The following is an 18,231-nucleotide window of genomic DNA, read 5'->3' as shown; positions in this document are numbered from 1 at the left end:
GCACTATTGGTTTCAGGAAGTGGTGGAGACAACATGCGTAATTTAAGAAATATTGGGGGAGCCATGTCACCTCATAACTCCTCATAACTCTATGTTATCTCCACCACTAGCTAAAAGTAATAGTCCATTAGAACCCTATCGGAATAATGTATCCAATGCATTATCCCATTAGAGTTTCTAACTAATTTTCATGGGGTAAGTATAATTATCGATACCACATGGACCTTAAAGTTATTTAAGCATACCTCAAGGGTGTGGGTGTAATTTACCCTTTCTTTTTTAATAATACTCTGAAAATTATTTGTTCTAAAATTTCAATGGTAAAAGTGTAAATTTTGACTCATTTAATTAACAGAAATTTAAACTGATAAATCAAAATTCAAAATTAAACTAAATTTTGTTTGCTTTCCTCAAGTATGGGTGCTAAATGAACCGAGTCAAGTCAGCTCGTGAACTCGAGCTCGGGTTTTTCGAGTTCACGAGCTCAAGTTTCTAACGACCTTGTGCTTGATCTCGATTATAGTTGTTCAACAACTATAGTTATATATTATACAGTAAAATTATTACTATTTGAAGCTCGAGCCAAAAAAATTCAACTCGGCGAGTTCGAGCCTGTCAGAATAGGTGAACCCGGCTCGTTCACAGCCCTAAATGCAAGCAAGTAAACTGCAATTGAGTAATATCCAGCAAAAGAATACTTGAATAAATATCTCCCAAGCAAAATTAGCACAACAAAAATTAAAAATATCACCTATATGAATCCATACACAAAAAGAAGACAAAACAAAATAAAAAGGCATGCAAGGGCTACAAGAGTACACATGTTATTACAAAAGCAAAAAACAGCATACATGCTTTTTTATGTACAATATTACATTTATATATATAATATGTATCTCTTTCTCTCTCTTCGGTGTAATGTAATGTAATGAAATGATCAAGAAGAACAAGAAAGCATGCCCACGCCTGGACGATAAGCCCAAGCAGGGGGCAAACGTGCATACTTCTCCATTCCAGGTTGATCCTCATATGGCCTTGACATCACCTTTAATAAACGACGAACCTCTTCAAAATCGCCTTGCTCTGCTATATCTATCGCACTTTGGCATAAATAATTTCTAAGTATGTATCTCGGATTTACTGAATCCATCGACTTTTTTCTCTCCTCATCCGAAATGCCACTAGTAGAAAGCTAATAATATCCCCAAAAAATAAAAAAATAAAAATATGAGAAGATAATAAATCGGTGCTAAAATGGTAAATTCACAAACTAATTCTATAAATAATGTGCGTTTTCGGTTAATGCAAAAAGTGAGGTGTACCTCTTGGACGTAGGATTTGAGCCAGCTAGTCCATGCATCTTTGCGCTCCTTGCCCATATCCAACAGAACAGCCTTCAGAGGGATCAACAGTTCATCTTCTGGAATTGTGGGATCAGCTTTGATATTCGAAAGCAGTCGAAAGAAATTTGTGTAGTCGACTTTATCGATGGACATGTTTTTAAGAAGCTCGTTGATCAACTGCTTGTTGTACTTTGGCAGCCCGATCTTTTTGGTCATTATAGCTTGATACTCGTCCATAAACTTCGTTGCGTATCTAACAAGTCAAGGAAAGAAGGTGTCAAATCAAAATCAAATTGGTCAACTCAGATCACAGAGAGAGTGAAACGATTAAATAAGTACCTCTCCATGGCGTAATTAGTCTCCTTGTCGTTGATTAAGTGGGCAGCAGCGATAGTAGTGGCGAACTGAGAAATATTCCATAAACCAATATCGGGTTGATTTGCAAAGCAGTACCTTCTGCCTGGAAGATCGGTAGTGTTTGGAGTGTAACGGGGGTCAAAAGCATCCAAGAAACCAAAAGGACCGTAATCAATGGTGAGTCCAAGTACACTCATGTTATCTGTGTTCAACACTCCATGTGTAAAGCCAACACCCTGCCACTTGGCAACTAGTGAGGCCGTACGCTCAGCAACTTCAACTACCCAAGCTGATTATTTTTGCAACCATAAAAATCAAATTTGGTAAGATAATCTTTCAAATTGTGGAACTCTCAGCGAATAGGATAAGAAGTACCAGAGCAACTATATGCGGCATGTGTATAATAAATATAAAAAAGTTGAAAATGAAAATTTGGCAACATAAAATGGAAAAAAGGCAAAATAATGAATTCAGTACCGACACCATAATCTATCTCAATCTTTTTTCCTTTCTGTTGAAAGACATTGTTGTTAAGAAATGTCAGAAATAGCTTAGCTCATTTCACTAAATACCATATAATATGAACAATTAGAAAGCCGAAAGCTGTTTGAGATCCATATTGGAAACTCCACATAACATGAATTGATACATAAGACACGACTTCTAGGCCAATTTGTCCAATAGCAGATGACTGTGTGTATCGTATTCTGGCTATAATTATTGTCCTTCACTAGCCGGTGGGTCCAAAGACACCAACACATGTTAACAAGTAGGAGGACACAAAAAAGACAGGGAAAAAAAGGTAGAAGGAAACAGCCAATAGAGTTAATGAATGTGTGTGGTTTCATATTAATCACATCCAAAGATTGTTAAGCAATATAGATGCAAGAATAGAGAGACAGCTTAACATGACATATACAAAACTATGATGAGGCATGGATCATATGGTAGATGAGTTTCGATACTGTATCACCTAAATTAGGACATGATTGCAGCTCATTAAGAGAGTCACAAATTTAATTGGTGTGAATTGAATAAAATTTTAATTGTGCATGGCATCAAACCAATTGTACTGAGGCATATACAAGATTCCTCAAATGTAAAGTTTACCTGCATACTTGTTCGAAGTTAAATCCACAACTGACTCATCACCTTCACCAACGCTGAAGGATAAACTATCACTTTTGCTAAGGTTCTCTAGGTGGGGGAAGTGATACCGAATAGCATAATCAGCTAAAGTGCGAACAAGGCCAAGATCATCTCCCCCTCTTGAAGCATGTATTTGGTATGAACCAAATCGAAGAAAGGATTGAGAAACTCTGCAAACAATTGCTCCAGGCTCATCCTTTGGATTACCACTGCATGCAAATGAACACACAGACAGTCAAATCCTTGGAACTTACATTTTTTTACCAGCTCTTTACGCTACGAAATACAGCCCTTATCTTAACAACATTGAAACGATCAATTTAAAGATTGGAATAAGGCTAGTAAGACGTACTCATAAAACATGTCTCGAGTGACATAATTTCCAGTTGTCACTAGACTCAGTGCACGTGTTGTTGGAATTCCCAGACTATTCATTGCCTCGCTGCAGAGGAATTCTCGGATACTACTACGTAGTACAGCAAGACCATCAGCAAATCTACTGTATGGGGTCTTTCCAGCACCCTTAAGCTGCAATTCCCACCTCTGAGACTTAGAATTAAGAACCTCTCCTAGAGTAATTGCTCTACCATCACCCAATTGTCCAGCCCACATTCCAAACTGGTGTCCTCCATAGCACTGAGCGTAAGGCATCCTACATAAAAGTTAACGAGAAATAGTTGAAAAAATGAATGGAAAAAAAAGAGGGGGATAGAGAGAAGGGTTATCGAAATGAAACTCACATTCCAGCTAAAGGTGATGACCCAGATAACTTCTCTGCAAAATCAGGCCTCTCAAATCTGATATTTCAACCCAAAATGTCAAGTCTATAATAGTAGAGACAAATTTTATGAAAGGAATAGCACAACCAAAAAAGACAGACATCCTTTCAGATAATCAAACAGCTTACTCTTTTGGATCCAACTCGAGTAACTCTGCAACTGAATCTGACCATGCAACAAGTTGAGGATTATCGACCTCAACAGATGGAGATACTTTTGTATAACAAGAATGCAGGACCTGCAAAAATGGCAAATGCCATGACGTATAATAGCGTCAAGTATGTCAATTAAGGAAGTAATAACAAACTATAAGAATACTCAGCATAAAGTCTCTGACATCTCTAACTTTGGTCGAAGATTTTCCAAACATGTAAAAGCACAACAAATGCCATGTACTAAATAACATCTCACTTTGACAAATGGTAAATTATTCCTAGAGGCTAGAACAATAACTGCACGATCCCCAAAGTTCTATTCAGTACCCAAGTTCTAATCAAATCAGTGCCGAACATTGGTCGATCGGAGACGAATCAGGCAACCAACAAGTCTCCTCTCTTTCTAAAAGTCGCAAGATAAAAGTTGTTTTGATTAAATTATAAATACAAAATAGTTCTTAATAATACTATTCCCAGATGTTGGTTCATAGACCAATAATATATATATATATATATATATATATATATATATATATATCCTCTCTGAAACATATTCTTGACAGTACAAGCAACCCGTCTCGATCAATGACAAAGCTTGAAAATCTAAAAATACCAGAAAAATCTTTCCCAAATATGAAAGGATTCTACTTCTACTGACAGTTTGAATTCCTTTTGAGCTTATAATCAATATATACATCTGGAAACAGATAACCTCCATATGTAGTTAATTTCAAATATGCGAATGCAAGAGCAGCTTAATTTAGGCATCTTCAAAATTGAAACTTCTCTGCAAATAACTCACAAGGATAAAATAAGAGCAAAATTTAATCGAATAAATCAAAACGAAATTAAACCTCTCTAGGGATCAAATCGGTTCTGGGATCACCGGGCAGCTCACGAACAAACGAGTGGTCCCACTTCAATTCCTCCAGCTTCAACTTAACCCTATTCTGGCTAATACTATCAATCTGCGCCCCATTGTCAACACTATCGCGACCTAAATTCTCGCCGCTTTGATTTCCCAACATCTGATTCTTCAAATCTTCGGAAATAGAGTCAACCGAGGCGGCGGAGGGGGGAGAAGAACTTCCGTCCATTGAAACGACGGCGGAGAACTGGCGCCGCTTCTGCGAATACGAGGGTTTGGAGGGGCGGAAACGGAACTTGGGTCGGCAAAAGGATCGGAGGGAGAAGGCGGTTGTGGCGGTGAGGGAAGAGGAGGTGTGAGAGAGTGTTGCTGAAATCTGGGAAAACATTTTTTTTCTTTGATTTTTAATTACAATGTATACTTTTTTTTGTTTGACACAATTTTTTCCCCAATTTCTCTTTCTATAATTCTACTGTATATAATGTAATACATATATATCACATATACATATATATCCAAATACTATAGAGATATTTTATTTGGTTATTTAACCATTTTTGGGGCATAAAATTTAAGGGATAATTAGCAAGACCCCCCATCTAGGAAAATGAGTTAAGAAAACACCCTCTCTTAAAAATAATTAGAGAAACCCCCCTAGGTAATTTTTAACCCAATTTATATTTTCTTAATTCCAAAAACACCCTCACTTTTATAAAAGCCTTTTTGTTCACGTTTCACGCCTCTGTTCAAACCCCTGTTTTTTTTTGTGCTTTGGTTATCACTGTGTCAACGGCGACTGACGTGGAGACGTGGAACGGGGACTGAGGTGGCGACGTGGCGGCGGCGACGGCGACGGAGATTGAAACAGACGAGGAAGTTAATTGCACATACGGCGACGGACATTGAAACATACGGTTCGTTTTTTTGCTACTGATTTTCGAAAATAGTTTTTTGTCGATTTTGTAATGTGTTTTAGGGTTAAAATGATCACGTTCGTTTCGATTTTTCAATTTTGTTGTTGTTATTGCTTGTTACGTATATGTTTTCGCCCGTAGTGTGGTTTTGATGATCCGATCCTAATTTCCAGTCGTTTTTGTGCTAAAAGTCGATGTAAACAGAGCCTCTGTTTGTTCATATGCGTAATTATGTTAAACTGGTCCGTTTTTTGTAGCTTCTATGTGTAAACAGAGAGAGCTTGATCTGTTTTGCTATGTAATTGCATAGTCGTTTTAATATGCGCACAGTCGATTTACTGTGTTTCTTTACTGTACAGATGTATGTCTCACACAGAATTTTGTTGAGGTTTGGATGCTTAATTGCAATTAAAAGGTGTTCGGAATCTTTGAATTTAAAAGAGCTGGTGGAATTTGTCATTCTTAAATGGAAACAGCTGAAAAAATGTAATATTACGTTAACGTATATCCTTGCGGATTACGGCGAGTGTATTCTGTCGGACGATGATGACATGGTTTCGATGTTTGATATGATGAAATTGTTGTCATTAGAGTGTATTGAGGTTATTGTGAAAGAGAATAATCGGTTTCTGGTGGGCGCAAATCCTTCATGTGTTGACCATGTTCAATTACCCGTAACACAGTACAATAGGAGTGTGGTTGTGAATGAGATGAATGTTGAGGGAGTCGTTGACACTTCGGTTGGTAAGAAATTGTTGAGTGCTGAGTGGGTTCATTTGATTAAAGAGGTAGGACAAGTTTTTTTGGGTGGAGTTGATGAATTTAGAAAATGCTTGATTAAGTTTTCGGTTGAGATGGGATTTGAGTTTGCGTATGTGAAGAACGAGTCGTACAGAGTGACTGCTGAATGTAGATTTAAACATGAGGCTCAGTGTTCGTGGAGGATTCATGCTTCTATTTCTAAATCGAATGGTTCTTGTTACATTCGTAAGTACAACAAAGAGCATCAATGTGGCATGTTTTTTGGTACTGTAAGTAGGAGGAGAATGACGTCGCGTGTCATAATTGATTTGATAGAAGGTGATATCAGGGCAATGCCAGGTATTACGCCCCGTGAGGTTCAAAAACAGGTGAAGGAAAAATTTGGCGTTGAGATTAGTTATTTTGTTGCGTGGAAATCTACTGATGCGGGTCGAAATAGGATTTTCGGGGACCACAACAGCTCGTATGCATACCTGCCGTCATATTTTGCTGAAGCTGAGAGGACGAACCCCGGAAGCATATTCAATTTGGATATTGATGAGTCCAAGCGAATTTTTCGCCGATGTTTTTTTGCCTTTGCAGCTTGCTTGGTAGGATTCAAGTCATGCCGCCCCGTGGTGATGCTTGATGGGACTTTTTTGAAGGGTAAGCACAAGGGGATCCTGTTGAGTGCTATTGGGAAAGACGGTGATGAAGGTAAACTGTGAACATGCAATATTAATGCACAGTCGAATAGTATATGCATAGTCGATTAATGTTTTCTGTTTTTTTTTTTTTTTTTTTTTGGTAGGTCTGTTTCCTATTGCTTTTGGAATTGTAAGTGAATAAACTGATTGTAACTGGTCTTGGTTTTTGAACCAATTTCGAGATGTTGTTGGGACTGACCGGTCGTTTATTTTTGTTTCTGATCGTAACCATGGGATTCTTGAAGGAGTTAGGCAAATTTTTCCAGATGCTTTACACGGCTACTGTTACAAACATTTGACTCGTAATTTGCAGCACAGGTTCAGGGGTGTTGCTCCAAACTTTCGTGACGCGGTACTGGCACAGTTTGCAAATTGTGCTTATGCGGTTACGAATGAAGATTTTGCCCGCTGTATTCAGAAGTTGAGAGCTACTGGTGGCAAGAAAGTGTGCAATTTTTTAGATGGTATTCCAAAGGAGAAGTGGGCAAATGCACATTTTGAGGGTCTGAGGTATGGTCAAATGACATCGAATGGGTGTGAGTCGTGGAATTCTCAGGTAGGCGATGAACGGTACCTGCCTATTACTAGCTTGATTGACGGGATTAGAATGTTGTTGATGGAGCAACTTAGTGATCGATTGGGGGATGGAAATAGGTGGACAACTGTGCTGACCGAGTCCGTTGACAAAAAAATGAGACAGCTAGTTGATAAAGGGAGGACATGGGAACGTAAAAAGTCGTCGGAAACTGTGTATGAAGTTTTATCGACGCCGAATGCTGTTGTGGATCTGCGAGAGAGAGTGTGTTCGTGTAAGCTTTGGCAAATCAACGGGCTTCCATGTGCACACGCTGCTGTTGTGATTTTCTTAGAAATAGGTGGTGGTTACGAATATATTGATAAATGGTTTCATAGATCAACTTTTGTCCAAAGTTATTCTGGTTCAGTTGTGCCGTTTGTTAGACTGGATAATGACATTGCAGATAGTGACATTGGGCCACCTGAGTATCATCCATCACGTGGCAGGCCTAAACGGAAGAGGATCCCTTCTAATGGGGAGTTTACATCTCGGAAAATGAGATGCAGCCATTGCAAAGAAGTTGGGAATCATAACAAGAAAACATGCCGGAAATGATTTTATTATTCTTGAACTTTATGATGTTTTCACAATTTTTATGATGTTTTTCCACAAAATACAGTGGGGTTTTATTCTGTTATTGAACTGCATAGTCGATTAGTGAAACAATAATAGTCGATTAATGAAACCATATATGGGTTCATAGTTTTAAGATTCTTTTAGCAGTTTGTGTTCTTTTTGAACTTGTGTTTTTATTGTGGTTTTATACAGTGGGACAAAATGTTTTTTTATTGTGGTTTTAGATTTTTTTCACAAGGGAGCAAAATGGTGTCAGCAGGGGACAATTTTTATTCTGTTTTTTGTACTACGTAGTCGATTAGTGAAACCTGATAGTCGAATAGTGAAACATTATATGTGGTTCACAGTTTTAAACATTATATGGGTTTTATGATTGTGTTTTTGTGAACTTGTGTGTATTGTTTTTTTAGTGTTATAAATGGGGACAAAATGTTTTCAGTGATACATAAATTTCAATACATAAATTCATGAATCCTACATGTTTCTGAATAGTTAAACAAGGATAGTCGAATAGTCGAATAGTTAAACAAGGATAGTCGATTAATAAATCCTACATGTTCTGAATATAAGAAAGAATATTAGACACTACTAGTTTTTTTTCAACAAATCATAAATTTCAATAAGCTCTCAAGCATTCCTTGCTGGTTTGGTGTAGTATTTGTCTCCACCATACTTTAAGAATGTGTCCACGATGCCCCCACGCAGCTTTGGTATTTCTTTCTTCATGTCCTTGGGGGTGTCGAGTGGATGTTGTAAGAAAAGTTGCTTGATCAGGTACAAGACAAAGAGGCCACAGTCTCTTCCATTATTTTGCTGCGGGGAGGATATCACGTCAACAACAGGCATGTCAAAGTTGACGTCTATGTTGTACTTTGCAGCTGACAACTTCATTGCTTCCTTCTGTTATAAGCAACATGAAATTTAGAGTTAATTGTAAAGTATCAATTAATTTTTTTGCTTTTTAAAATATTATGTTTTGTTTTGCTAACCATGTCTAATGCGTCGATAAAATATTTGTCGGAAGTGGAATCCATCTCATCATTCTTCCTTCTCGGACGCAACGAGTTGTAGTAACTCCATGTTTCTTGTAGTCTGTCGAAAACAAGCAGAGTGAAGTGGTTGGCCACCTTGTTTGGATTTGTACCTGAATGCAACGGGAATATAATGTATCTGTGATCGTCCAAGTTCGGGGGTAGCTCAAACGTTCTGTCCGGTCTGTTTGGGTGCCTAATGTCATTCTGTGAAACAATATTTATATATATATATACATATATTAGTGTTTTGCGACCAAACATAATGTGATTTTTTTTTATTAGTTTGCGATTCAACTGTCTTACCAGAAGCAAACATGGGAAAACATAGCTTTCCCCACTCAAGTCAGGATGGGCTCCACGTTTGAATTTGCCGTTTGCGTGCTCAATCATCAAAATCTCACAGAAGGAGTCTAACGGCTTTTTTTTCATGAAAAGATAACAGAGCAATTAATATTATATTGCATTTATTAGAATAATTCTTTATAATTTAACTTACTGCGCTGTAGATCATTTCATTCCTTATGATGGTGAACAAGTCTTCAATCTGCACAATTTTTTTGCCATCTGCACTCCTCCAGTACAGCCGTCTGTACAAAAAACAAGTAGATTTTTAATTGACTATGGCTTATAAGTGATAGTCGATTAATATTCATATAACACAGTCGATTAATACAAAGAGTTACTTACCCCATTTTATCCCCAGCGGTGGTTGCTATGAAATTGAGCAGTTGCTGGCCAGTCTCTAACATCTGCTTGTAAGCTGTGTAATTCTTGTATGTTTTTGCAACTTTCGAAACTGTTCTAGGTGAGACGGTGGCTTTTTTTGATCGTGTGCGCCCAGCGACAACGGATTTGGGTTCAATTTCTTCCATAAACTCGTTCACGGCATCATCAAACTGATCGTCATCTTCTTCAGCGGGGTTTTTGTTAAGTGTATATTTTTATACTTTATCGTACCTTTTTATTTGAGCTTTTGGTGTGATTTAACGATAATTGGTGGTTAAAAAGTTGATTTATTGCATTTTAGGTATAAATTGAAGAATTGGAAAAGTTTGGGGTCAAAACTGCAAATTTGAAGAAAATATGGGCCAAAAGTGAAATAATCAAAAATATGCTGAAAATTGGCTGAAAACAGGCCCGCACGGCCGTGCCAAAATTAGCCTATTTTTGGCACGGCCGTGCCAAATGCTGAATTTGGGCAGAAGGTTTGGCGATTCTCGCGCGGCCGTGCGAGAATTGCACTGATTTTCGCGCGGCCGTGCCAACACCCGCGGGAGACAATTTTGGACTTTTAATCACACAAGGAAACCTAAAATCATCTACCAAGTTGGGACATCTATTTAAGCCCAAACCAAGCACGAATCAAAGAACTTTGGACACAACCTTGGAGCGAGAGAACGAAGAATCGAAGACGAAGAATTGACAAATCTTCATCACAATTCTTATTTCATCTATCTTTTCTTAATCTATTTCTTTTTATGTTTTTATGATGTTTTTCGTAGAGAACATGCGTAGCTAAGTTTTTAATCTAGGATTTTGTTGGAACCCTATGTAGGGATTGCGAACCCTTTTTCTTGAGATTATGCAATTATGATTTTATGATTATTTCTTCTACTTGTTATGATTGTTAGTGCATGAACTTGATCAATTTATGTGCTTTATCTGTGATTATTGGGATTGACTCGACAGAGCTATTTTGATAATTAGACGGTAAGTAGAAGAGCCTTCGAGTAGTTTTCACCGGTTGAGTGTGTCAATTGCATGTGGTGTCGTAGACATACAGATATCACCTTAGGTAGCCATTTACGAGACTTGTTAGTTAATGCTTTATTCATAATTGGTTTGCATAGACATATAGTGAATCGTTTATGAATAATAGACTCATAATACACGCGACAGCGGGTTATGAGTAATTTAGTGTCTCGGGTTAATAATCATGAATCATATATTTCATAATTGAGGGGTTTTGGGTGAGCAATTCTTGCATAGGGGGAAGATAAATCCTAGGTCCGTTTTAATTGATATTTTCCCGTGTTATTTGCTTTCTTAATTAGTTTAGTTGTTTAATTGATTTAATTTGACAAACTTGCGTAGGCTGGATAAAAATCATAATTGTTAGAATTTGGTACTTATGATTAGGTAATTTGCGTATTCCCTGTGGGATCGACATCCGACTCTCACGAGTCCACTTTATTACTTGTTTGCGATACGTGCACTTGCGTGTTGGTATTTAGCACCCAACAAGTTTTTGGCGCCGTTGCCGGGGAATACGGCTAAATTATTTATTTATCATAATATCAAATTTGAGCAATTTTTTTTTACTTCAGCCATTTAATTTTAATTTTGATTTTTTTTTTTAATTTTTTTTTTTGTTTTTGTTTTTGTTACATGTCTGGTTACAATATTGGGGCACGTCAAACAGGATATGAATGGCTTTCATCTGACGAATACCTCCAAAACACCTATGATATGCCTCCGCTTTGTTCCGCATGTGGTGGAAATCATTATTCCGATCAATGTTGGGGATCACCAAAAGCGACAAATTTCGTCGAAATTACCAACATAAGTTATTGGAACACTTACACCAACACATACGAGCAAAGTTTTCAAGACCAAGATTTGAACGAGTTTCAACATAGAGAGCCACAATTTGATGATCTTCAAAATTATTATCCATTGCAGCAACAAACCACTAATGACCAACCTGATTTGGCATCCATCATTGGCGAATTCATGAAGTCCACTCAAGCATCATTTCGAAACATTGAGAATACAATTGGAAGAGATGACACTCAAATTAAAATCTGAGTCGCTTGAAAATATTCCAGACGAAATCGGCAATGGTTATATCAAAGAAAATTTGGGTGAAGTCTGCGGTGAGAAACAATTTCCATGTCCAGAAAATAGTGTCGATATGCGAGAAATAGAAATTACGAAGACACTTGAACATGATGAATCTGAGAAGGCAATCGAGCTAAACCACGAAGATACCTCAGAACAAGAGAAGAAGGAGATGGATGTAATGATTGAAGATATTCTAGTTGTGGACCATGTCGTTGATCTAAATGTGGATTTGAAGACATCAATAGTGGTCGATGAGAAAACTAATGTGTTTGAGGTGGAGGTTATACGTAGACTGGAGATTTTTGTATACCGATTTGAGGGAGCGGCCGATGAACATCCTATCTTGGCTTCGTACCGATTGATTACCACAAAAAAGGACTACAAGCTAACGTGTATCGTAACATATTGCAATGCTATCCATGCCTTGGTGGAAATTGAAGTGATAGAGCTCATGGGTGGATGCGCAATCTACAAGGCTTTGGATTGGACATAACAATTTCAAGAAGGAAAGTCTGGCTGAAGACTTAAAACTTAGCGCTTCTCGGGAGGCAACCCGAGCATTTATCGACTTTCGTATTTTTCTTTGTTTTTATTTTTCTTAGTATTTGTGCATGCGCAAACTAATAATTTAATCTTGTTATAATTTTCAGATCAAAAATCAAACACTATGGGATCGGACGTTAAAGGTCGAGCAAACGAACATCAAAGAGTGCATCCCTTGGAAGGACCTTCGACTAATCAGGTGTATTCTATCCTTGAACTTCGTGTTAATTACATTGAGGGCAATGTAAATTTTAAGTTTGGGGGTGGTAAATTACTTGTTTTTATGGGCTTTAATTTTTTAGTTTGCATGCCTTAGGATTTTTTTCTTATTATTTTAGTTGTTTTAGTTTATTTATTGCTTTAAAAAAAAAATGTGTTTGAGATAAATGCTTCGATGAATCATGATGATGAAAGATGGTTGATGTGTAATGATGAAATTTCTTGCTTTATCTTGATTGTGATTGAATTTTGGTGAGTTTTTGATTCAAAGTGTCGTAAGAAGGAGTCATTGTTAGGAATCTCGAATTATGCGTTGCTTTGGTTGAAAGTTTTGTGTTTTAAAATTTGAGTTAATTTATGTTATATCATATGCTATTCGGTTTTAGAACTTGTCTTATGAATTTACAAAGTGAAATATTAAATTGTTGAGCAATTTGGGAAGTGATTTGGGCCATCTTTGAACCGTTTGAGCCTTTCAAGCCTACCTTTAAATTTTTATCATTCGAACCTTGATTGAGCCTTGGAGAAACGGTGTTCTTTCTTTTAACCAATGTGTATAAGGTAGAATAAGTGGAGATTTTTGAAAAATTAAGGTCGAAATTTTTTTATAAGGTCCTTCTTCTTCTTTGAAAAAAAAAAATAAAAAAGAAAAAAAAAAGAAAAAATAAATAAATAAATAAAAAAAATAATAAAAAAGAGAAAGAAAAAGAAGAAGAAGAGACTAGAAGGGGAAGTAAGGACTAGTTGTTGAATTGTTTTGAAAGCTCGATCCATTGTCTTAAGAGCAAAAGTGGAGACTTTTGAACTCTTAAGAATCGAGTTAATTAAAGTCCGTAGAGGTGAATTCATTGTTTCAAACGCCTATCTTTCAAAATTTGGCGTAAAAAAACACCTCAATTCAAGAAGTATAGCCACCTATACCCATATCTCCTACCTCGAACCAAAAAGCCCAACATTTGAAAGCAAAAAAGTCCCAATGATCCCAATAGCTCAATTATTTGATACTAGCCGAGTAAAGAAATTTGGTGAGTATTTGGAGTTGAATATTAATATGTAAGTATAAATTTTCTCAATTTTTAATGTACAAATATGGGATACTTGAAGCGATAGCATAGTTTGTGGTTTTTAGCAATGGTGAGTGTATACATATCTTTGAATTACGAGCTTGTAAATTTTTGAGAATTTTCATGATAATTGCAAGTTCTGAAAAAAATGAAAGTTGACCATTAATCTATATGATGAGAGGCATTTGTTGAGAGTGTTGCTGTGAAAGTTGCTAGTTTTTGCTTGAGGACAACCAAAAGATCAAGTTTGGGGGTGTGTTAAGTGTATATTTTTATACTTTATCGTACCTTTTTATTTGAGCTTTTGGTGTGATTTAACGATAATTGGTGGTTAAAAAGTTGATTTATTGCATTTTAGGTATAAATTGAAGAATTGGAAAAGTTTGGGGTCAAAACTGCAAATTTGGAGAAAATATGGGCCAAAAGTGAAATAATCAAAAATATGCTGAAAATTGGCTGAAAACAGGCCCGCACGGCAGTGCCAAAATTAGCCTATTTTTGGCACGGCCGTGCCAAATGCTGAATTTGGGCAGAAGGTTTGGCGATTCTCGCGCGGCCGTGCGAGAATTGCACTGATTTTCGCGCGGCCGTGCCAACACCCGCGGGAGACAATTTTGGACTTTTAATCACATAAGGAAACCTAAAATCATCTACCAAGTTGGGACATCTATTTAAGCCCAAACCAAGCACGAATCAAAGAACTTTGGACACAACCTTGGAGCGAGAGGAGCGAGGGAACGAAGAATCGAAGACGAAGAATTGACAAATCTTCATCACAATTCTTCTTTCATCTATCTTTTCTTAATCTATTTCTTTTTATGTTTTTATGATGTTTTTCGTAGAGAACATGCGTAGCTAAGTTTTTAATCTAGGATTTTGTTGGAACCCTATGTAGGGATTGCGAACCCTTTTTCTTGAGATTATGCAATTATGATTTTATGATTATTTCTTCTACTTGTTATGATTGTTAGTGCATGAACTTGATCAATTTATGTGCTTTATCTGTGATTATTGGGATTGACTCGACAGAGCTATTTTGATAATTAGACGGTAAGTAGAAGAGCCTTCGAGTAGTTTTCACCGGATGAGTGTGTCAATTGCATGTAGTGTCGTAGACATACAGATATCACCTTAGGTAGCCATTTACGAGACTTGTTAGTTAATGCTTTATTCATAATTGGTTTGCATAGACATATAGTGAATCGTTTATGAATAATAGACTCATAATACACGCGACAGCGGGTTATGAGTAATTTAGTGTCTCGGGTTAATAATCATGAATCATATATTTCATAATTGAGGGGTTTTGGGTGAGCAATTCTTGCATAGGGGGAAGATAAAATCCTAGGTCCGTTTTAATTGATATTTTCCCGTGTTATTTGCTTTCTTAATTAGTTTAGTTGTTTAATTGATTTAATTTGACAAACTTGCGTAGGCTGGATAAAAATCATAATTGTTAGAATTTGGTACTTAGGATTAGGTAATTTGCGTATTCCCTGTGGGATCGACATTCGACTCTCACGAGTCCACTTTATTACTTGTTTGCGATACGTGCAGTTGCGTGTTGGTATTTAGCACCCAACAGTTTTGCTGCGGTGGTCTAGATTGTAAGGCAGTTGTGAGTTCATTTATTATTTGTTCTTGGTCTTGAACTTTGCTCCGGAGTTTAGCCTCGTTCTGCTTGTACAATTCCACTGATGTCATTAGATCAATCATCCCGAGGTCCTTTTCATCCATGGCAGTTAGTGGCAACTGCGAGAATTCTTCTCCATGGGTTGATTCTGGTCCCGTCTGAGTGGGAGAAAGGAGCGTGAACGATGGACAGTCATCCATTCGGGGGCTGCCATCTGGTGTATGGATGGTGTCGGTTCGGCTCGGTTTTTCTTTCTCTTCCATTTGAGCACGGAGATCGTTGTTAGACTGTTGTAACTCTTGATGCTGCTCTTTGAGGGTCTTCATATTGGCCTTGAGTTCATCCATTTGTTCGTTCAGCACCGCATTTGTTGCACCAAGAAGATCGTTGTCAGTTTTCAATTGGTAGTTCTCTGCCAATAAATCAATGGTTTTTACGATCTCATCCGTGAGTTGATCTTGCGTCTGTTGCAGCGTTGCTGCCGATGATGTTGGACTCAGTTTTTCCACCTCTGTTTTTCTTGCTAGCTGCTCATTGAGTATGTTGTTTTTTGCTTCCAAGTCTTCCGTCATTTTCTGGAACTGTAGCGCGGTCACAGTCATTGCAGCAAGGTCCGCGGACAGCTTGACGTTTTGCGCCTCCTTCTCCTTCAACTTTTTCATGAAGTTATCTGGAATCCTGTTTATCAATGCAGCAAGTGGTGTGTCTTCATCTAACATTTGATCCGATTCTGCATCCCTCTTGCGTTTGCCAATACGACTGTCAGCATTGCCCGCCTTGTCTTCCGTGTCTTCTTCCAAATCATAATCGACGTGCTCTTGATCCTGCATTGTATAGATTTGTGACTCTCTTTCCCTTATGATGAGCTCATGGTCGTCAATATCGGCGTCAAGTATGTCCCTGATAGCTAAGTTCTCAAGTTTATTGCCGAGGGTTGGGAGATGCCATTTTCGGAACCTTGGGAATGCATTTGGTTGTAAAGGCTCAATCAGTTTAATCCTCTCACAAATCCAGAACTACAAAAAGAAAGATTATATTAGTAAATATCTTAATCAGCTATTTTATAAACAATTTACATAGTCGGCTAAATGCAAATGTGTAATTTTTCGTACCTGTAACAGTGTGGTGCATCCCTTAACTTGCGTTACTTTTTCTTTATTTTGGACATAGTCAATAAGGAAATCAACTATGCACTCCCCCCAATTGTAAACCGCCATTGCATCGATGTCTTCGCATAAATGGAAGATCCACCAATTAACGAGCTCGCCAGCTGTCGCAAAGAAGCATGTTGCGAGGACGTGCAGGATGACCATGCGTACAACATCTTCAATGTCTTCATGTTCGGTGCTCCGAAGATACTTGAGGAGTTCAATCTTCACGTTGTACAAGTTTAGCCTGTCGTGATCATGGAATTTACGCACAGCAAGTCCAAAATCTGGTTTTGCGGCTCGTTTGGTAATGATGTTTGTTGCGCCAGATTTGATTCCGAATATTAAATCGCATTCATTTGGCGTAATAATCAACTTTTTACCCCCAATTACGAATGCTTTTTTTGCCTTGTCGTACAACAGCAGTAGTTTTGCAACCCCCTTCTGCGTGCATGTGACTTGGTGTAACGATACCTTCTTGAGGGCAAATGGCAAGATGAGGCGGTAGAAAGGGGTGCGCTTAAGGCAATCGAGATGCTCCTTTCGGAGATCGATACCTTTGAAGAAGTCTACCGTTGATTGCAGACTTGAACGGTACTGCCTCGTCCAAGAGCCCTCCTTGAGTAAACGGTCTACCAATAAATTTGCTTCATCTGCAAACAAAAAATGATGTTGTTAGAATATCAGATAACAGAAGAGTTGTCAATATAAAATTTAAGTCGTATATCAAATTACACTAATCTACTATGATATAGGTGTAGTCTGCTCAGCACATATACATCAATATGTCTTCTAGCAAGCTAGTTAATCGACTATACAAATAACACACTAATCGACTATGATATAATCATAGTTTTATCAGCACACATACTTCAATCGTAGCTTATGACTAGACGGCTAGTAAATCAACTATACACAGCACACACCAATCGACTATTATATAACCTCGTTATTATCAGCATACAGCCAGGCAAATCACACACTAATCGACTATCAACATTTTCAAATTTTTAAGGGGGTTTCTTACCAGCATCAAGTTCCCGTATATCTCTTTTAGCTTTCTTCTTACTTTCGCCTGTATAAAAAGAGAAAAAATGGCGTCATGGACAGCAAATTTAGGTTAAATAGTTGAATAAAATGTAGAAGCCTGATAATCACTTACGGCTTGATTTTCCTTTAGTCGTCATTCTCTTTTTTTGTTTCGATTTTTTGTTTCGCGTTGATGCAGATGCGGGAGCCGGAACCCTAATCGACTCCAGAGACGTCGTTTCAAGGAAATGGTGATCGGAGAAGGCGACTACGACGAAGGGAGAAAGCGTGGGGCAGGGCGGTTCTTGGGGGAGAGGAGACGGGGGTTCTTCGCAGTACTATGGTTGCGGAACCCTGGGTAGTCGACAGCGGCGGCGTTGTTCCTGGTTATATCGAAGCCGGAACTCTAATCGGTTGCAGAGACGTCATTTTCCTTGAAATGGCGGTGGGAGAAGACGATTACGGCGGAGGGAGGTAGCGTACGGTGGGGGCAGTTTCTGGGGGAGGAAGACAGGGGAGGGTTTGTTTTTGCAGTTTTCTGATTTTTGATT

The 18,231-nt window shown here is 37.9% G+C and overlaps 4 protein-coding genes across 4 annotated transcripts; 2 read left to right on the top strand and 2 right to left on the bottom strand.

Moving 5' to 3' along the window:
* Nucleotides 1–682: 682 nt before the first annotated feature.
* Nucleotides 683–5,163, bottom strand: LOC105950208 (selenoprotein O). Its single transcript, XM_012973548.2, has 8 exons — nt 4,638–5,163; nt 3,757–3,866; nt 3,590–3,646; nt 3,202–3,501; nt 2,811–3,058; nt 1,683–1,989; nt 1,323–1,596; nt 683–1,192 (listed from the first exon to the last, which is right to left on the bottom strand). The coding sequence occupies exons 1-8, from the start codon at nt 5,037–5,039 to the stop codon at nt 938–940; spliced, it is 1,953 nt and encodes a 650-aa protein (XP_012829002.2). The 5' UTR covers nt 5,040–5,163; the 3' UTR covers nt 683–937.
* Nucleotides 5,164–5,227: 64 nt separating this feature from the next.
* LOC148765408 (uncharacterized) lies at nt 5,228–8,308 on the top strand. The gene is made up of 3 exons (XM_088814307.1): nt 5,228–5,565; nt 5,925–7,023; nt 7,118–8,308. Exons 2-3 carry the CDS (start codon nt 5,925–5,927, stop codon nt 7,153–7,155), a joined length of 1,137 nt encoding a protein of 378 aa, XP_088670433.1. The 5' UTR covers nt 5,228–5,565; the 3' UTR covers nt 7,156–8,308.
* Nucleotides 7,244–8,145, top strand: LOC148765409 (uncharacterized). The gene is made up of 2 exons (XM_088812796.1): nt 7,244–7,260; nt 7,332–8,145. Exons 1-2 carry the CDS (start codon nt 7,244–7,246, stop codon nt 8,143–8,145), a joined length of 831 nt encoding a protein of 276 aa, XP_088668922.1.
* A 485-nt stretch (nt 8,309–8,793) lies between the features above and the next one.
* On the bottom strand, nt 8,794–17,838 carry LOC105950160 (uncharacterized). Its single transcript, XM_088812795.1, has 9 exons — nt 17,814–17,838; nt 17,679–17,726; nt 16,616–17,304; nt 15,454–16,519; nt 9,888–10,107; nt 9,697–9,787; nt 9,504–9,617; nt 9,156–9,404; nt 8,794–9,066 (listed from the first exon to the last, which is right to left on the bottom strand). The coding sequence occupies exons 1-9, from the start codon at nt 17,836–17,838 to the stop codon at nt 8,794–8,796; spliced, it is 2,775 nt and encodes a 924-aa protein (XP_088668921.1).
* Nucleotides 17,839–18,231: the final 393 nt, after the last annotated feature.

This window comes from Erythranthe guttata, chromosome 14, assembly GCF_056151865.1.
Source record: "Erythranthe guttata isolate IM_541 chromosome 14, IM_541, whole genome shotgun sequence".
Classification (NCBI taxonomy): Eukaryota; Viridiplantae; Streptophyta; class Magnoliopsida; order Lamiales; family Phrymaceae; genus Erythranthe; species Erythranthe guttata.
This window is presented reverse-complemented; position numbering and strand designations above follow the sequence as displayed.